The sequence below is a fragment of the Strix uralensis genome, chromosome 21 (assembly GCF_047716275.1).
Source record: "Strix uralensis isolate ZFMK-TIS-50842 chromosome 21, bStrUra1, whole genome shotgun sequence".
Taxonomy (NCBI): domain Eukaryota; kingdom Metazoa; phylum Chordata; class Aves; order Strigiformes; family Strigidae; genus Strix; species Strix uralensis.
Window position 1 is genome coordinate 12,200,723 of NC_133992.1, and position 16,741 is coordinate 12,217,463.

Below are 16,741 nucleotides of genomic sequence, written 5' to 3' on the forward strand. Positions count from 1 at the left end.
ATTTTTAATGTAGTTTCTAAATTGAAGAAAATTTTTCTACTACTCTCCCTGTGAAAGTGTACTTCCCAGGAGTCACCAAGACTTTAAGAAGCCCTGAAGTAATTCTATGTCCTGAGGTCAAGACGACTGCAATAGTGACTATTCCAGGTGAAAACACGGTAGGAGCGGTGTGGTCTGAAGGGCCAGCGCTGCCCATCTTTAGCGTCTAATGGCTGCAATCAACATTCATTGCTGTCGGTGGGTTTTCATTTCTATCAACTCACTGATCAATGAATGCAAACTGCGGACCAGCTAGCTAAGAGACTACGCAGTCATACAGCTTTTTGCTGAAGCAGTGCTGTATTCAAGTTCTGCCTACCAATACCCGTGTAAAGCAGGTCCATGGCTCTGCCGTTATCTCACCAAAGAAGTTCAGGACACGTCACCCAGCTCCTTCGTGAGCATAGGTGCTCTTTGCCACCTGACAGCCACTGTGAAGATTAACATCCTACAGAGCAGTACATTCTAGATAAAATAAGTAATCCTTGTAGAAAAGCAGACACTATAATGGGGCACAAACACAGCTTGAAGCATTGCAGACACATTGTTTTGTGAGAACAAGCTCCTCTTCAATTTGATATTCAAAGAGCTTCTGCAGCAGTGCAAGACCGATCCTGCCCCCCAGCCCCTCGCGCAGTGCGTTGGGCCCTCATGAATCGATGAAGCCTGTTTGTCTGCCAGGGGGGTGGTGGTCTAAATACAAGAAAATCACAATCCATCCTCAGCGTAGACTGAATTAGTCCTCCTGGTCATTTATCAGCTTCAAGAAAAGGTGCTCCCATGTCGAGCATGTTACAGAGAATACAAAAAGCCTGCTGTTTAAACACGGAAGCCTGATCAACAACTGCTGGACGTGTTTCTGTACAGGTCTGTACTGCTTACTAAAGCACATTAAAAACAGTATCTTGCACTAGGTATATTTTTGCTGTGAAGTGGGGTTTTTTTGAAGAAAATTTTGCATGTGCCAACTCAGTAACTTGGAATTTTCCTCATTTACACTACAAATTTGAACATATGCGTGACTTCCACCACAGCTTTACAGCACAAAGGAAGGTTTAACTTGAATTCTGTAGTCGGAGCACTGATATCCTTTTTTGACACCTCTCCTCTTCCTAACCCTGAAAACCAGCCTCTAGCCCACAGCAAAAGGGATCTGCAAAGGCAGCGCACCAGAACAGTTCCTCCATGCCTACAAACCACGCTCCTGTCAGAGGCTGTACTCCACAAGCACCTCCAGCCAGGTGATCTCCATCCCAGTATTTTCAGCCTTCGCCTTTAGAGCTGAAAGATGACTGTGAGCTGCTACTATGGCAGCTCTTCTTCCTGAAATTAAAGCCAAGACAGGCCCATCTGCACCAGAAGAAATGCAAAGAGAGGCTGCACTTCCGTACTGACAGCTGTTCACCTGGTCATTAGCCCCAGCCACACTTCACCATTCATGTTTCAGCCACCCACCAAATTCATTCTTCGTTTTACCGTGTGTAAGTGACAGCGATAGAGCCACCTCCATGGACAGTGCCATTACAGTCCTTCACAGCACCCCGAGCTAACAGCAAAGCCAGCCCACCGCTACTGAACAAGAACCTTCCTGGTCTGGGAAGGGGTCACATTTCTGAGGACAGTGGGTGAAAACAACGGCCTCTTTCTGTCCCTCTCCTCCTGGATTCCCAGCGTCTCTGTTCCCAATCCACACTGTGCTGATGACACACACTCCTGAAGGACCACGCTGGACTCTGCAGTGTGATCCTTCTCCCTAGAAACCCTTCCCTGCCCCACTCCGCTTCCCTTCCCTCCTTCAGGGCTTGGGATCTGCCGGTGCTCTGGGCAAGGGGCAGCTGTCAGAGCTGCTGCCTCAGCTGAAGGGGAATTGCAGGGCAGAGCAGACCCAGGGCAGTGAATCAAAAGAAGGAGAGCACTTCACAGTGGAGGCAAGCTTGGGGAAGCCCAAGTTAGTTCCAGCCAGCTATGCACACTGGAAGGCATTGAGCCCTACCACGTTATTTTAAATACTGAAGCAGAGTTATTTTTCCTAGACACCTTAGAAGTTATTTGGATAACTTGTGGTTATCTTATTTAGCCCAGGTTAAATACAAGCACTAGAAGCATGATGTAACTCTTCCTGCATGGGGATTTTTAAAGGGGTAGAAGGGGGCAGAACAGCTGACCAACTACATTTTAATAAAGATGACACCTAACTAGATAGTGAAAGTAGAGATTTACCAAAGGACTATCAGTAAAGTGTAAACCTACAGCTTTACCTGGTGATAGGAAATGAAGCTTCCTCCTGAGTGAGACAAGCTGTGGACCAACACTGGGTCCTATCAGGTGATCAGTGAGAGATGACAGAAGAATTAGTTGTGGGGCTTTGGATTGCCAGGGATAAGAGTGGGAGGGGGCAAAGCAGAAAATTTCCAGTGATTTAAGGTGATGCTGCAGAGCACACTCTTCATTGCTGTGGTGGGCAGGGCAACCTTCAATTACAGTGGGAAAGATTCAGGTGAGAAGAGCTTTGTGCAGGAGAAGTGCAGTGACAGGGCTGGAGCTGACTGCCATGGGCAGGCAGGGACCCTCCTGCCCTGTGGGTGTCCAGGGAGGATCAGGCACATCTGTCTGTAGGACAGACGTAACCATTCCTGCCTTGAGACAGAGAAGAACCACCTCTTGAGCTGTCCTGCAAATATTTAATGGTTTCCATGACACACCTGTGCCAGGAATGCCAGTCTCTGCAATACAGCAGTCAGACCACTGCACAGTAAAGCACAAGGCCCCTGCCATGCCCCCCCCCACTCTCCAAAATGCTGTGCTCAGCGAGGCTGTGGCTCAACAGGGAAAGCAGAGGCTGTTTCACTCAGCAGAGGTATCACAGTCAATGCACTGGGCAGCAAAGGGTCCAAGCGCTTTTCTTACACCTTTACTCCCCCTGTTGCTTATGGGATTGTTTTAAAGAACTGCCTGTTCAGACATGCTGTGCTGATAACCCACAATAACTGTCTCTAAGCTTGCTGTACAGTTCAAGTCAGAACAACTTACTAATGACTTCTAAACTCGAGTTAAGTGAATATTCAAAATAAATCCCTGTTTGCTTGTTCTGCTAAACTTGTTTCATTTCATACAGGAACAGCTTCACTGAGTTCAGCAGTTACAAACTAAACAGACTGAACTCTTTGTAAAACTGGGGCTTTGGAGAAAATCTCCCCTCTCCCCCAGTCAGAGGGAAGGGCTCTGTTCAGTCCCTTCAGTCACCCATAGCAAGCGTTTCCACCAAAACCCTTGGTAAGCATGGTCGTTTGATACAGAGAATAAAAGCAAACAGCCTGGAAGCACGCCTGCCAAATTGTTTAAGCATTATAAAAACTAGACAAATGACTCATTTTTGATGTGGTTTGACATTTTGCCTTTGAAATTTCAAATTTTTCAGCATTGGAAGACTCATTCAAAAGTGAGACTGCACAATTTGGATTTTTTCCAGTGGCATCTTACATGATGTACTAGAAAGCACTTGTGTATTATTTTAAAGAGACATTTCAGCCTACTGGTTTTCCCCACATACACCTGTATGAAAATACAAAAGTCCTGACAGAGGTGTTCATCTTTACTACAAGGAAATGTGAAAATAATTCACCACCATTACTCTGAAGATGTTTCAGACAAACAGGAAAAACTACAGGAGAGGAGCCATCCCCCTATTTGCTAACACATGACAAGCAAAAGGCTTAATTAAGCAGATACTCCACAGATCAAAATGCTCTGGATGCACAAATAAGCCTAAGAATTCAGTTTTCTACTCTGTTGTGAAAATCCTTATGTTTTTTGCTTTAAGCTTGTTTGGTAATGAGACAGCAAGGGAAAATTTACTGGAAGAAGGACAGGTTAGCAGACATGTTTAGAATTTTTCAAAATCCATGCTTAGGAAGTTTTAGATGTTTCTGGCACCAACTGTTTGCTCCCTACCAGAGATCGCCACCCCACAGAACTGCCTGCCCCGGATGTCGGCCAAACCGAACACATCAGGATGACGCTGAGCACCGGCACGGTCAGTGCTGCCACCACAGAAGTCAGACAGCTGGGGCTGGAGGGGTCCGAGAACTGCCCCTGCAGGAATTGCCAGGGCTCGTCTATCCACACGCTGAGGCTCTGGCAGGGCCGAGCGTGCTGCAGCGCTTTCAGGACGTTGCCCATCCATCCACCCGGCCCCTCGAGCAGCCGGCGGGACCCCAGCAGCCCACCAGCATGCCCTCACCCCGGCCACTGCAGCTCGGCCTGCCCACCAGCACTGACAGGTCGATCAAAAGACAGGAAGACATCAAAAGAACTCCAGGAGCTCAGTTTATTTAGTTTATCAAAAGTTTATATAAATATCTTCATAGGGAACAGAAGTTTGACAAGCATTTTTCAGCATAGCAAAAGATTACGGACATGAAAGCTGTAGCTAGACAAATTCAGACTAGCAATAATATACAATTATTTAAGGGGAAGAGAGGGTCATTCAGTTCATGTTAGACAGCCTGGCTTTTAGTATTTGGCAGATACATTCTGATGTGAGAATATTGTGGAAAATTTAGTTTTGTTTTAGTACTTTTTAATGCATAAGAGGCCTGAATGCAGCAAATCTGAGCTGTCAGGCTACAAAGGTTCAACAGAATATTAGACAATATATCTTCATAAGCTATACATGTGTCTAAGCAGCAACTTCAGTTATTCTACATACAGGTGTGAAATTACTTGTTTCCATGTAAAAGTGATCAACTACATGAAAACCTAGCTAGATGCCTACAAGTGTGCTTTATTAATCAACAGGCAGATAGCTACGCACGTGTTTACAACTCAGAGCCTACTATACATTCACTCCACATGACTGTTCTCATTATAAAAGGAACCATATGTTCCCCCTGTAGAGGAACCACAGTTCTCCAAAGCTTCAAAGTTCTCCAGTAAAAGTAAGTGCAAGCCCATCAGCACAATGACATACGTGTAAAGGACAGTGTCCTGATTCTGGAAACCTTTTAGCAGTTCTGAACATCTGACCATTATTTTTAAAATGAGCTGTCAGTAGTCTGCTGCATTTGAAAAGTCTGAAGACTTTCCAAAAAATTACATGAAACATTGCTTTAAATGAAAAATTTGCACAGAGCTCATCCCTCTTATGAGCACAATTGTTTTGAATTTATGCCTGTAACTTCCACAAGTCTGACAAGGGCTTGTTGCCATCTAGTGGAATATAATCGACAAAATGCATGTGGTCCTTGGACACAGCAAATACCACTAGATGGAGTATTAAGAAAGAATTCTGAATTCATATTTTAGGTGTCCAGCAGCTCAGATTTTCAGAGTCTCAAAAAGTTACAGGCCCAGAATTACAGTGAAATTGAAGAGGATTTCACCAACTGCTTTCACCTTCATCAGAAATTCCAGGCTATAAATTTCCCAAGTATAATACTGAAACACTTAAGATAGATACTTTTATGTCAACATAATTTGGCAGCACCTCAGGTGTTTCTACCATTAACATACAGGCATCTACTTTACAGCTTTCACTGATACATCTCTGGTGGCAAAAGATCTTAATGCAACCTACGTTCTCCTGGTGTCAAAAGGTACAGACCTGGTTTGCGCTACTTTCGTGAGAAAGAGCTGATCAGCTGTCAGATACAGGAATCCCACCTCCATGAGTAAGTGTTAGCTCTAAAACTCTGAGAAGTCTCTACCATGAAGCATGAATTCATATCTTTGGCTTATCTCAGAATGAGAAATTCCACCTCATCATGTGGCAACAAAAGGGGTACTTACTGCCCATGGAGTTCATAGGAAGGACAGGAGAGGAGGAACTCATCTGCTCCACATCTGTAGCTAATGGGAAAGTGAAAATTAGAAAGTTGTGATGTGCATGTTACCAAGAAGTCCTTAATTTTGAAAACTTTGTTACATTTAAATTGAATATGCGTATCTTTGACCACCTGAGGAAGCTGCTTTGAGAAGCAGTTAATTTTTAACAGTGTCATCCTTCCCTCTTTTAAGATATTTCTCACACACATTATCTGTAGATCTACTTTTCTAAGCAGTCATATTGGTAATCTGTAACTTGCAATGGTTTGAGAATATCAATGCAGAACAATTTCCAGCACAAAGAAAATCTGAATTATGTCAGCTTTAAACTGTACACAGTATCAACTTGTAAGCAGAGCACTACTGTGGAATGAAAGGACATGATGATCTGTGTCAGTGCACCTCCAAAAGATTCCTGACTGGACAGCAGTATCTTCCAAAGGCATGCAAAATGCTGGCAGTTGTTCTGGAGCAGTATCAGAAACAAGTGTCTTTAAATGCAAAACACTCTGAAAGCTTTATCTAACAGCTGAAAGAAGAAACAGAACTACCTTCCCGTGTTTCGCCAGAGAAAAGCCCCAAAGCCAAAATGTGATCTGAACCAAATGCCAGATGCCCTCTGCATTTTGGGAAGGGGCCACATTGCTGGGACCCCAACCAGGAGCAAACCATCTTCCTGTAACAGGGTCAGTTTTAACCTAAGATTAGGTGAAACAAAGATACATTCTTCAGGGCTTGATCTCTTTCTCAGAAACCCACATTCACTCTTATCACATCACCACAAACACCCAAGTCAAACAAATCGGTCTCCATCGCCATCATTTTGATGCTAGTATAGACCACATAATTATGTATTCTATAATTCTCGTTTAGCTTTAAGACCCAATAAATGCATACTACATGTTGACATTCCTAACCAAAGAATACAGTCCCAGAAGTCTAACTTCAGCCCACAGCCAGGGTTTGCCGTCAGGCCAGATCCTGCGTTTCACATTCTTACAATTCCCATTTATTCAAGCAGCCAGCAGTTCCCTGAAGACCACTGTTTACAATGAAAAGTACAGAGTTCTGCTCTAATTAGGCAAACCACAAACAAATGTAAACACTTCAGCAGACCATTTTTACAGAATGTGAAGAGCAGACACAGCACCATGCTTTGCCAAGCTTTCCTGCCACACCTAGCAGGCGCTTGGCTTGGAAGCCTACTCAGTGTTGCTGCACAAAGCCAGCAGCTTTAGTTCAACGTGCTAAATACCAGCCACAGTCAAGAACACACAATGGTGGGTCTATTCAGAAATGCCCTGGGTTATTTCTGTCCTATTCTCCATTGAATTATCAAGACATTTACTGCCTAGAACATGTAAACATTAATTTATAATCTCACTTGGCTTTTCCTTGCAGATCTTGCACCAGTGCTCAGAAAGCTGCATGCGACCTGCTAGACTGCAGCTTTTCCCACAGCCAAATTCTGGAGGACAAATCACAGGTCTCTGCTATGTTTTGAGAAAAAATTGATTTTGCATCTTCCTATTTTTCACCTTAATACTACAGTCTCCCTAATGTGGGAACTGCTAACCCTCTGAAAGAGCTAGCAGGTCATACACTATATGCATTTTTATAAGTAAAAAAAGATTTTTCATATGCAGTATAGCAATTTCTGATACCTGGAAAGGGTTCTGTATTTTCTCCTAGTTAAAGCTACATGCACTTTCACATATAGCCAAAATAACTCAAAAAGTGAAGCATTAAAGTTACTTTTATTCTTCTGGTAAGTGGTAAGATTCAGCCTGTGTAAATATCAGTGTTGAGCACAACTCAGCTTTCAGAAAGGTTGAAGTAACAGATTAGCAGATGGTCATTTAAAGGTTACCTGCTGCTCTCTGGCAAAAAGAGGTCAGCTGCCCGACAAGCCAGCCAGATGGCAAGGAGCAGGCTCCGAGCGGCCAGCAGCAGGCCAGCAGCAGTCTCTACCACTTGAGAAGCCATTGTGTGAGTAACAGTCACTTAGGGTAGTAAGCTACACCTGCAAACATCTGGAATAGTTTATCAAGTATCATTCAGAAAGCAACCAAATAACGCATGTGCCTTCTGAAGAGAAATTTCTGAGTGGTAAGGATTTAGAGAGAGAGAGTAAATTTTTTTAAGTCCTGTAGTTTTAGATAGTTTACTATAATGCCACATTAAAGGCTGTAGACAGAAGTGTAACAGTATTTCCTAGCTATACTTGGAAAGGATAACTTCATGCTTGAAATTATGTATTTTAATTACTATTTCTAGTATGTTCACCAAGGCTAACACTGTGGTCGCAGCTGTCCAGCTGTTCAAGTTTGAAGTTACTAGAATTGCCTCGATGTCCTGCCAAGTGCTGCTGTAAACCAAGCGGTGCCGCACCCAGCAGCTGGCCCAGAGCTCGCAGGCTGTGGGAACGTGGGACATGCAAGTCCACAATATCAGAAGAGTAGTAACACCCCAACATTCCTGTTCTTGTGCTACTGGCACAAGATGGGTATTTATAGCCTATTAATCTCAAAATCATACTTCAAAATCTTCTTTATATAAAAGCACCAAGTACTCATCCTACAACTTGCCTTGAATAGGTGGGTTTTAAAGTTTCTCTCATCCATGTAAATTAATATTAAAAAAATTTCAAACAGCTCTTTATGAAACATGGTAATGCTGGTTTTGTTCTCTTATCCATAACCCCTCACCCTCCCCTCCAGCCTTTATCTTCATAATTATATGCAACACATTAAACCCCAAAAAACAAGTCCACTAAGAGAGAGGAGATATGGATTAACAACCAAGATTTTGGAAACTGGTTTGCTCTAAAAGATGAAAAGGACAAAAGTCTGCTCAGCTATGAAGAACAGCTGCTGCCAATACAACTATTTACCCTCTGACCTCTCCTCTGCCCAGTAAGTGAACAGTGCCAATTGTTTTCTTGTATTATATACTGTTTACAAGCCCTGAGTGGCATGAAAGGAATTAATAATTTAGCTCATGGAGCTGATGACCTTTATTGGGGTACCCCTATTTTCTGAGCAGAAATCAGAGCAGAAAAGCTCCCTTGAAGCCACAGGGTTTCTTTAGGAGTTTTTCACTTTACAGCCTAATTGGCCACCATAACATAAATCAATTATTTCTCCTGTTTTAAGCAACAATGCTACCTATTCTCAACCCCTCGATTTCGAACTTCCCTTGTATCAAGCCAGGCCTTGTTCTTTGACTTTTACAATTGTCTAGTAAACACGACAGCAAGGACAGCTTGGAGAACTTTGCAGGATTAGGAACATTTGGGAACACTAGCAAAAAGAGGTTATGCTATTTTGAACTTCTCTTGACCTTTGACTGCCCTTGTCCCTGTTTATGCTAATTGAAGGGTATAGGGGCTGCTCCTAGAAATGAACTTAGCCTGAACCTGTGACATAGCATTGGACTTTGAAGATATCAGTGCATGAGTTTTGGTACCCCCCTCCCCACCAGTTGCCATCTGACATACAGGAAGAGTGCAGTAGGTAAAACATGGTAGCCCGAACAAATGCAGGGATACCCTAGATCAGAATAAGCAGAACATGCTGATTCAGCAAGCTGCATCATCTTCCACTCCTTCTGACCAGCTGCTAGCCTGCTGAAGATCAATCACACACCCAGATCTGTTTGGTAAAAATGCAGTGGTGCTTGTGGGGTTGCAAAGAGAAGGACACTTGCATAGTAAGAGCTCAGTAAGTTGGATAACATTTTAGTAAAGACTTTCTGAAATACACATGATAAAAATAGGAATTCTGACCTTGAAAAAATGCAGATAATGTAACACAGGATTATAGACTTCTCCCTTCAAAAGCTGAGGCATCAGAACTTCCAGGTTACAACATCCCTAAGACCTTTCAGTAGAACTATACTTCCGTTATCATTGAATAATTCAGGTTGGAAGGCATCTCTGGAGCTCATCTAATTGAACCATGCACTGGAAGCAGCCCTCGTTTCAAGGTTGGATCAGCATGGTCAGGGCTCTGTTCACTCAAGCTGTGAAAGTCTCCAAGGATGGAGACTCCATGGCCTCTCCAGACACCTATGCCAGTGCCGCATGACTTCCACTAAGCTTTTATCCCTCTCCCCAAAATGTCCAGTGGGAATTTCCTTTGTTGCAACTCATGACTGTTGTATTGGCCTTTTGCCACGTACCTTTCAAGAGCCTGGCTCCATTTTTTCCTACAGCCACTTTTAAAGAACTGGAGGACTGCCAGTTACTCCCCACTTGGCCCCCTCCAAGCTAAGCAAATGCAGTTCCCTCAGCCTGTCCACTGGGCCATGCCTTCCAGCCCCCCACCATCTCAGCAGCTCTCCAGTGGGCTCACTTCAGTTCAAGCTGTCTTCTGCTGGGAGGCCCAGAACTGCACAGAGTATTCCAGCTGTGACTCTGCCATGTCCCGGGCGTAAGTGCTTCCCTCAGCCCCCTGGCTACCCACAAGCCAGCATGCAGTGAGCTGCCACCACCACCACCTCACCCTACTGACTGGGCCCCCAGGTCCTTCCTGCAGAGCTGCTCCCCAGCCTGCGCTGCTGCACAGGGTTAGCCAAGTCCTGCATCTGGAATGTACATTTGTCTCTGTTTAACTTTGAAGTTTCAATCAACCCTTTCCTTTAGGTTATTGAGGTCCTTCTGAACAGCAGCCGTGCCCTCCAAAGTATCAATCTGGTGTCATCTGCAAGTCTGATGAGTGTACTCCATCCCATCATCCAGATGGTGGATGAAATTGCTAAGTAGTATTGGCCCCAATATTGACTCCCTGGGACAACCACAGAATGACTGGCCACCAGTTAGTATTTGAACTCTGGACTGCTACCCTTTGAGCCAGAGAACACAGCCAGATTTTCCACCTACATTTGCCTTGTAGCCCAGTTTGGCTACAAGGATGATATGGGAGGCTCCAGCAAAAGCCTTGCTTAAGGTTAATGACAAAAATTCCCCTCTCTTCATTCAGGGATCCAGTCATTTCACTGCAGAAAGAATGAGGTTGGTCAGGAGTCATCTCCCCTTGGTAAACCCACAGTAAACATTCCCCATTACTTTCCTGTACTTCAAGTGCCTGGAAACATCTTTCAGGAGGATTTGCTCCATACTCTTCCCAGGGACTGAGATGAGGCTGACCAGCCTGCAGTTCCCAGAGCAACTGCTACTCAGCAGAGCTGAGTTAAAGGTCATTCATTATCCCTTATCAGCTAAATTTTACTATACAGAGACATTCCTCCCCTTTCCCCTATATTTGGTAGAGCTTCTTGTCTCACCTCAACACTGAAAACACATGCTGTTTGCAAGGAGCAGTGGGAAGTAAGGTCATCTCATGATAAATATTTTTAATTATTTTCATTAGCATGGAAAACAATCACAGTTCCTGCTTACCAGCATAACTGAAGGGAAACATTAATTCACAGCAGTTTAATGTTCTGTGTACTTAAAGAGCTATACCTGCACTGTATTCCTCAATAAACACTATACAGACATTGTTATTTTAAATGCCTGTTTACATTCCAGTAAAATTCTGTCAGCATGGTATCTGATTTATTGATGCCATCAAAAGTCACAGGATTCCTGAAATGCCTCCCGAGACACAAAAATCAAAGCAGAAAGGAGATGCGTGTTGCTGTGGTATCAGCTTTACCACGTATGTTATGGGTTAGATTTCCAGAAGCCGCCTGTGTTTTCTGGAACAGAGCACAGTGCCCTTCTTGAAAGCTGACCGCTCCTGCTTCAGCGGGGCGCAGCGGGCTGCTCTTGTGTGAAGCGGGGTGGTGTGGCTGGAAGCGCTCTCCGAGCCATCACTCGGGAACAGCAAGGTTCAGCAGGGCTGCTCAGCCAACTCACTCCTCTAAAGGGGGCTCTCATAAATGTTCCCTCTTATTTTGGACTTTTAGGCTACAAATGGGAAAATTAGTACAGTCAAGAAGAAACACTTTTTAGAAAAAATAACGATGAAGAAAGCCTCCAGGCATGTCCTAAATGAAAAGTGACATTCAGCCAGCACAAGCCATCAGAAGAGCTCCACAAGGTGCACTGGGTATGCATTCAAAGGGGACTGAAACTACAACAATCAAGCCTAAAACCATGTCTTACTAAAACATCTAGTTTCTTTGCCTGTAAATGGAGATTTGTGTTAATCATTCTCCATAGGTCAATACTGAAATATTTTACAATCTTTTAATAGTGAAAGGAAACACCATCAAAGCATTTTATTCAGAACCGAAACTACATGTTCTGAAATACTAAACAATTCCTGCAGAAGCTGGGGTTTTCAGCACTGAGGCAGATCAGTACCACAGTGTACACTCACATTCAATTATCACAGACAAATGAGGATTTCAGAACACAGCTTTTCCCTTATTCACGAGGCTCATCTGTTTTTAAAAGGCACTCTATCCTGACCGAGGACAAAAAAAGCTACAAAGTGAAGTAATAACCAATAGTGAAAGTTACATTCAGTTGAAATTGTATATTTAATTTGAATTCGTAGTTTGTTTGCAGTCTGAATATTTATATTTGGTCTTCTCTTTAGGAACCTCTTACTATCCAAGATATTCCCTCTGCAGCTGTAATTCAACAGTGTAATTACTATCAATCTTTTTGATAAGCTGAATAAGCCAAGACCATCAGGCCATCTCAATCTTTCTGGGCAATTCCCAGTATTTTAAGATATCAGCATCAGGGTTTTATGCAGCATTACAGTATCAGCTTTCCAATGCAGCGCTGTCAGCGTTAGATAGGCAGTAAACACAAGAGTCCTACTTTCAAATTCCAAAGGACACATCAGTGCTTTTGGCTACTGCACTGCAACAACAGGCACTTTCTCATAAATACCTCTGGCCTGTTTCAGGGCCAGTGCTTCTCAGCACGCAGTGCCCCCCCAGGCATGCCCATGCTGGCTTTGTCTCTAGGCATGAGATTTTGCGTCTTCTACACCTGGAGTACATTTTGGTTGAGTAGAATATTGCCTACCAGGCAGCCCAGACTACTCTAATATTGAAAGATTAATTGCATAATTGTTCTGTAAATTTGTGGAAATTCTTTCATTACTTTTCAATCACTGATAAAAGTGTTGGCCAACACCAGGCATACTGCTATGGCAAAATCCACTTATTGAGTCCACAAGAATTACCTACATTAAAAAACTGAATTAACTGAGCTTATACAAGAGTAGAGATGCCACTGATAATCAACCCAGATTAATACTCATCTACTGATAAATAACAGCACATTATGACATATAGAATATGCTAGAAATCATGTTGCAAATCAGCCGGTGTTCCCAGAGGTGAGTGGTTCTAGACACCAGTGAGCGCATCAGGCTAGAAGCACTAGTGTAAATGGAACTTTTCACCACAGAGCAGGTAACATGCCCTTTTAATTCAGCAGCTAGTGCATGAATGGCACAAACTGGGATCCTGGAGGAGCCCTGACATGTAATGAGTCTGAAAGCAGCTTTTTTTCCTCCCCTAACCTCAAGGTTAATTAATTTAACAGCATTTCTCTTCAAATTTTAATTAGTGGAGATAATATTACAGCATCTAACTCTAATGGACTTCAGCTGCACACTGCCAGTGCCTACTAGAACTTGGCTTGCTGCACTAGCCTGGAGGTGAGAAGACTAACTAGTACTTACGAGAGGATGAATCATGCTCTGTGGGAGGATCTCGACAGAATCCTAGGATGTGAAAAATAGGTGTAAGCACTGCACATTGAAACAAGTTTCCTCGTTGTTACCACACGTACACAGAAAGACTGAATCATCCAAATCAGCCAGTGAACGTATAATCAACATTAAAAGAGCACTGGAGGGAAAAAGCTTTACAACTGCCTAGGTACAGTACATTCCTATAATGCGCAATTATGAAATGAGATGGGTTGCAGCAAATACACTCACTATCATATAAAAGCTACTGTTGCCATTCTGTATTCAAACCTACAAAGCCTTATGGTTCAGCACAAGTGACACATTTTAGAAATAGGAGCACTCTGCTCTGGGGCAGCTACGAGGCAGCACCACACACCACAGCTCAGCTGAGCCCCCGTCGGTTGGGCCACCACACACCCCACATTTCCCCCTGAAAACAGATATCAAAATGCCTGGTACACTGCAACTTTATAGCGACCTGGATCCAGCCAGCAGTCACAGCTCGCCACGACTATAACAGCTGCTGTGGAACGGACAAGTTTTACACCCTGTTAAAAACGTTTTCCTTCCATTATTGATTCGAGCATCCTGCTCATGAAGCTCAGTGATGTACAGCCTCCAGTCTCACTGAGTACTTCCCTTTCAGCCCTACCAATACCAGTGTCTTGGGGTTTCTTGGAGTGAAAAGCTCACATTAAGCATTTGGCCTCCCAGGGATGGGGATTACATACAGGCAAGAATCAAGGGAAATTTGATTCTTTCCCCCACCTACCTCTCTGCCTACTGTCTGCCATGTTTGCAAACCGTATTAGCTCCTGCTGCTTGCAATTCCAGAACCACTTCCCTTTCTCTTTGGGGTGCATTCCAACCACATCTGTCTACTGCTATAATCTCATTTTGCAAGATGCCGCATCTCTTGGTAGCTCTTAATTGTGGTAACACATCTAATCATCTTAAAAAGCACATCAGAAACCGTTCAACACCTAGAAAATATTCTTCAGGATAGAAGCACCATCCCTAAGATTTGTATATTTGTCTCCACTTGTACTAGAAAATTACCTTAAATACAGTAAAAATACCCACATTTTAAAGAAAGAAGCTCCCATTCTCAGCAGGAAAATCACTTTGGAGTGAATTCAGATTGCTCTGAAGAGCAATCTGAAACTTTAATTCTAGACTAACTTTATAAAAATACAGGAGTTCATGTTTTGCTGATTTCCATGAAAAGGCAGTATACAATTTTGCTTTTTTTAATCTCAGCTTTTAAGACATACAATTACAAGTTTTATAACTCTAAAATAATTGTTACATACTTTGCTAAGGGAAATCTATTTATATTCTTCCTTTTGAAGCTGAGTAATCTACTAGGAGAGCCAACAATGTGTAAAGATCAGCATTTTATACATTTTTTTCAAAACTGGGGTAAACGTTCAGTAAACTGTGATTTACCATTCACTTATTTTATGCAGCAGCAAAAATGCAGCTTAAAGGAATTAGCTTGTCAGTAAATCACCTCCCACTGCACTGAGAGCTGGCGATGTGAAGTGTACCAGGGTCTCCCCATCCGTACACACACACAGCTTGTTCACCAGCCGCTTCAGGACAGTAGGAGCGGGCTGCCATCCCCTGGGTGCAGCCTCTGCCCAGCCCTCCCCGGCCAGCCCGCACGGCCCCTCCTCAGCCATCGCCCCCAGCTCTGCCCCCACAGCCAAGGCCCACGCACCCACCCAGCAGCACACACTAACGAGAGATCCCCGCCAGGCCCAGAGCTGCAGTGCACACACTTCATCAGTGAGCCACTTAAAAACAAATCACCACTGAAGCTGAGGAGCAACTGTGTGACAAGGTGCTTGCGCTCTCCTGAAAGCCTCGACACGCTAAAGCACTAAACAAGCACTACAGAAAAACAGTGATTTCAACAGGCAGTGAATCAAATTAGACGTCAGGCAAAATTTCATTTGAGGGGCAATTCAGGCTGATGCTAGTCGTGTGAAGGGGAGAGGAAAGATTCAGTACTTCTTTGTATCTGCTGGGGATCCACGTGAGCCTTCCAGCTACCTGACCTGTAGCACGCTCATTGGCAAAGCCTCTCAGCACAGGGAGAGTGCACTTCAGCTGATTAGAGTCACAACAAGTATTAACATGCTTTTAAAGTTGCAGCTTGATTTTTAGTCCCCACGATAAGAACCATCAAGGGCTGGTATTCCTCTTGCTCTGCAGGTGGATGTCACAGCAGTGCTCAGGAAGGCACCAGGCAGCGCTACCCCTGGGACTGCTCCCTCTCTACAAGGCCATTCCTTGAGGCTTCAGAGCAGCCAGCCAAAGCAGGGCCATTAACTGCACATACACCCTCCAGAATATATAGTCATACTCTGCTTCTCCACAGTACTCTCAACTTCAAACAAGGAACAGAACAAGTTGCTACAGACAACTGGCATAGTTGCAGTTCAGACACCTCCACTGAATCAAGTAAAAAAAGTCCATGGCAGTGGCAGATGAGCACGCAGCAGCTCTGCCAGCTCCCAGCAGTGACTTTGCCTCCCCTCACCTACTCCATCCTTGCCGCACTTGCCAGGCTTGCACAGCGAGGTGGACGACTCCTGCACTCCCTCTGCGAGGCTCTGCAGGGCAGAAGCCCACCACAGCCCACACTTGTTCGGATATTATTTCTCTGGCAACTGTCTCAACAACACTTGACATCTTCATACTTACAAACCAGAGACTCTTGAGTTCTCGCCTCATATGTTAATTAGAAATTAATCACTCTCAAAATCAGAACACTCCCACCTCAGCACTCCCTGCTGCTCACAGATGGCCATGTTCTGCTTGGCCAGCGGTGTGGGGCAAGGCTTGTCATTTGAGCACCAGCCTACTGCACCCCCACCCCAACCACAAACCATGTCCAAGCTCGAAAACATCTTACTCAACCAAAGAAAAAATAATCCCAGTGTGACCTGATCTTTAGTAGACTGAATAAGCTGAGAAGGGCTCTAGCAGTGCCCTGGTGCTCTGGAGAGGGCCAAGCTGCACAAGGCAAGCCTGGGAACACCTACAGCAGCAGCTCCCAGCACACTTAAATCAGCTCCACTCCAGATATTTCACTTAAATTTAGTTCATGCAAACCCTCAATTTTTCAGCTATGGATACTCAAGTGGCTACAAACTTCCTAGATACAGGAAAAAAATGGATATATACATTATGGCTTACCCTTT

At 44.0% G+C, this 16,741-nt stretch overlaps 1 protein-coding gene across 3 annotated transcripts in view; it reads right to left on the bottom strand.

Annotated features, from left to right (window-relative positions):
• The window catches only part of NR6A1 (nuclear receptor subfamily 6 group A member 1), a 97,470-nt gene that overhangs the window by 72,123 nt on the left and 8,606 nt on the right, over window positions 1–16,741 (bottom strand). For 2 of the 3 annotated variants that reach the window (XM_074890916.1, XM_074890915.1), the window contains exon 2: window positions 5,827–5,886. The exons of the other annotated variant lie outside the window; for it this stretch is intronic. In XM_074890916.1, the coding sequence (XP_074747017.1) occupies window positions 5,827–5,886 (60 nt within the window). The remainder of the gene's footprint in view (window positions 1–5,826; window positions 5,887–16,741) is intronic. 3 annotated transcript variants of the gene reach the window in all.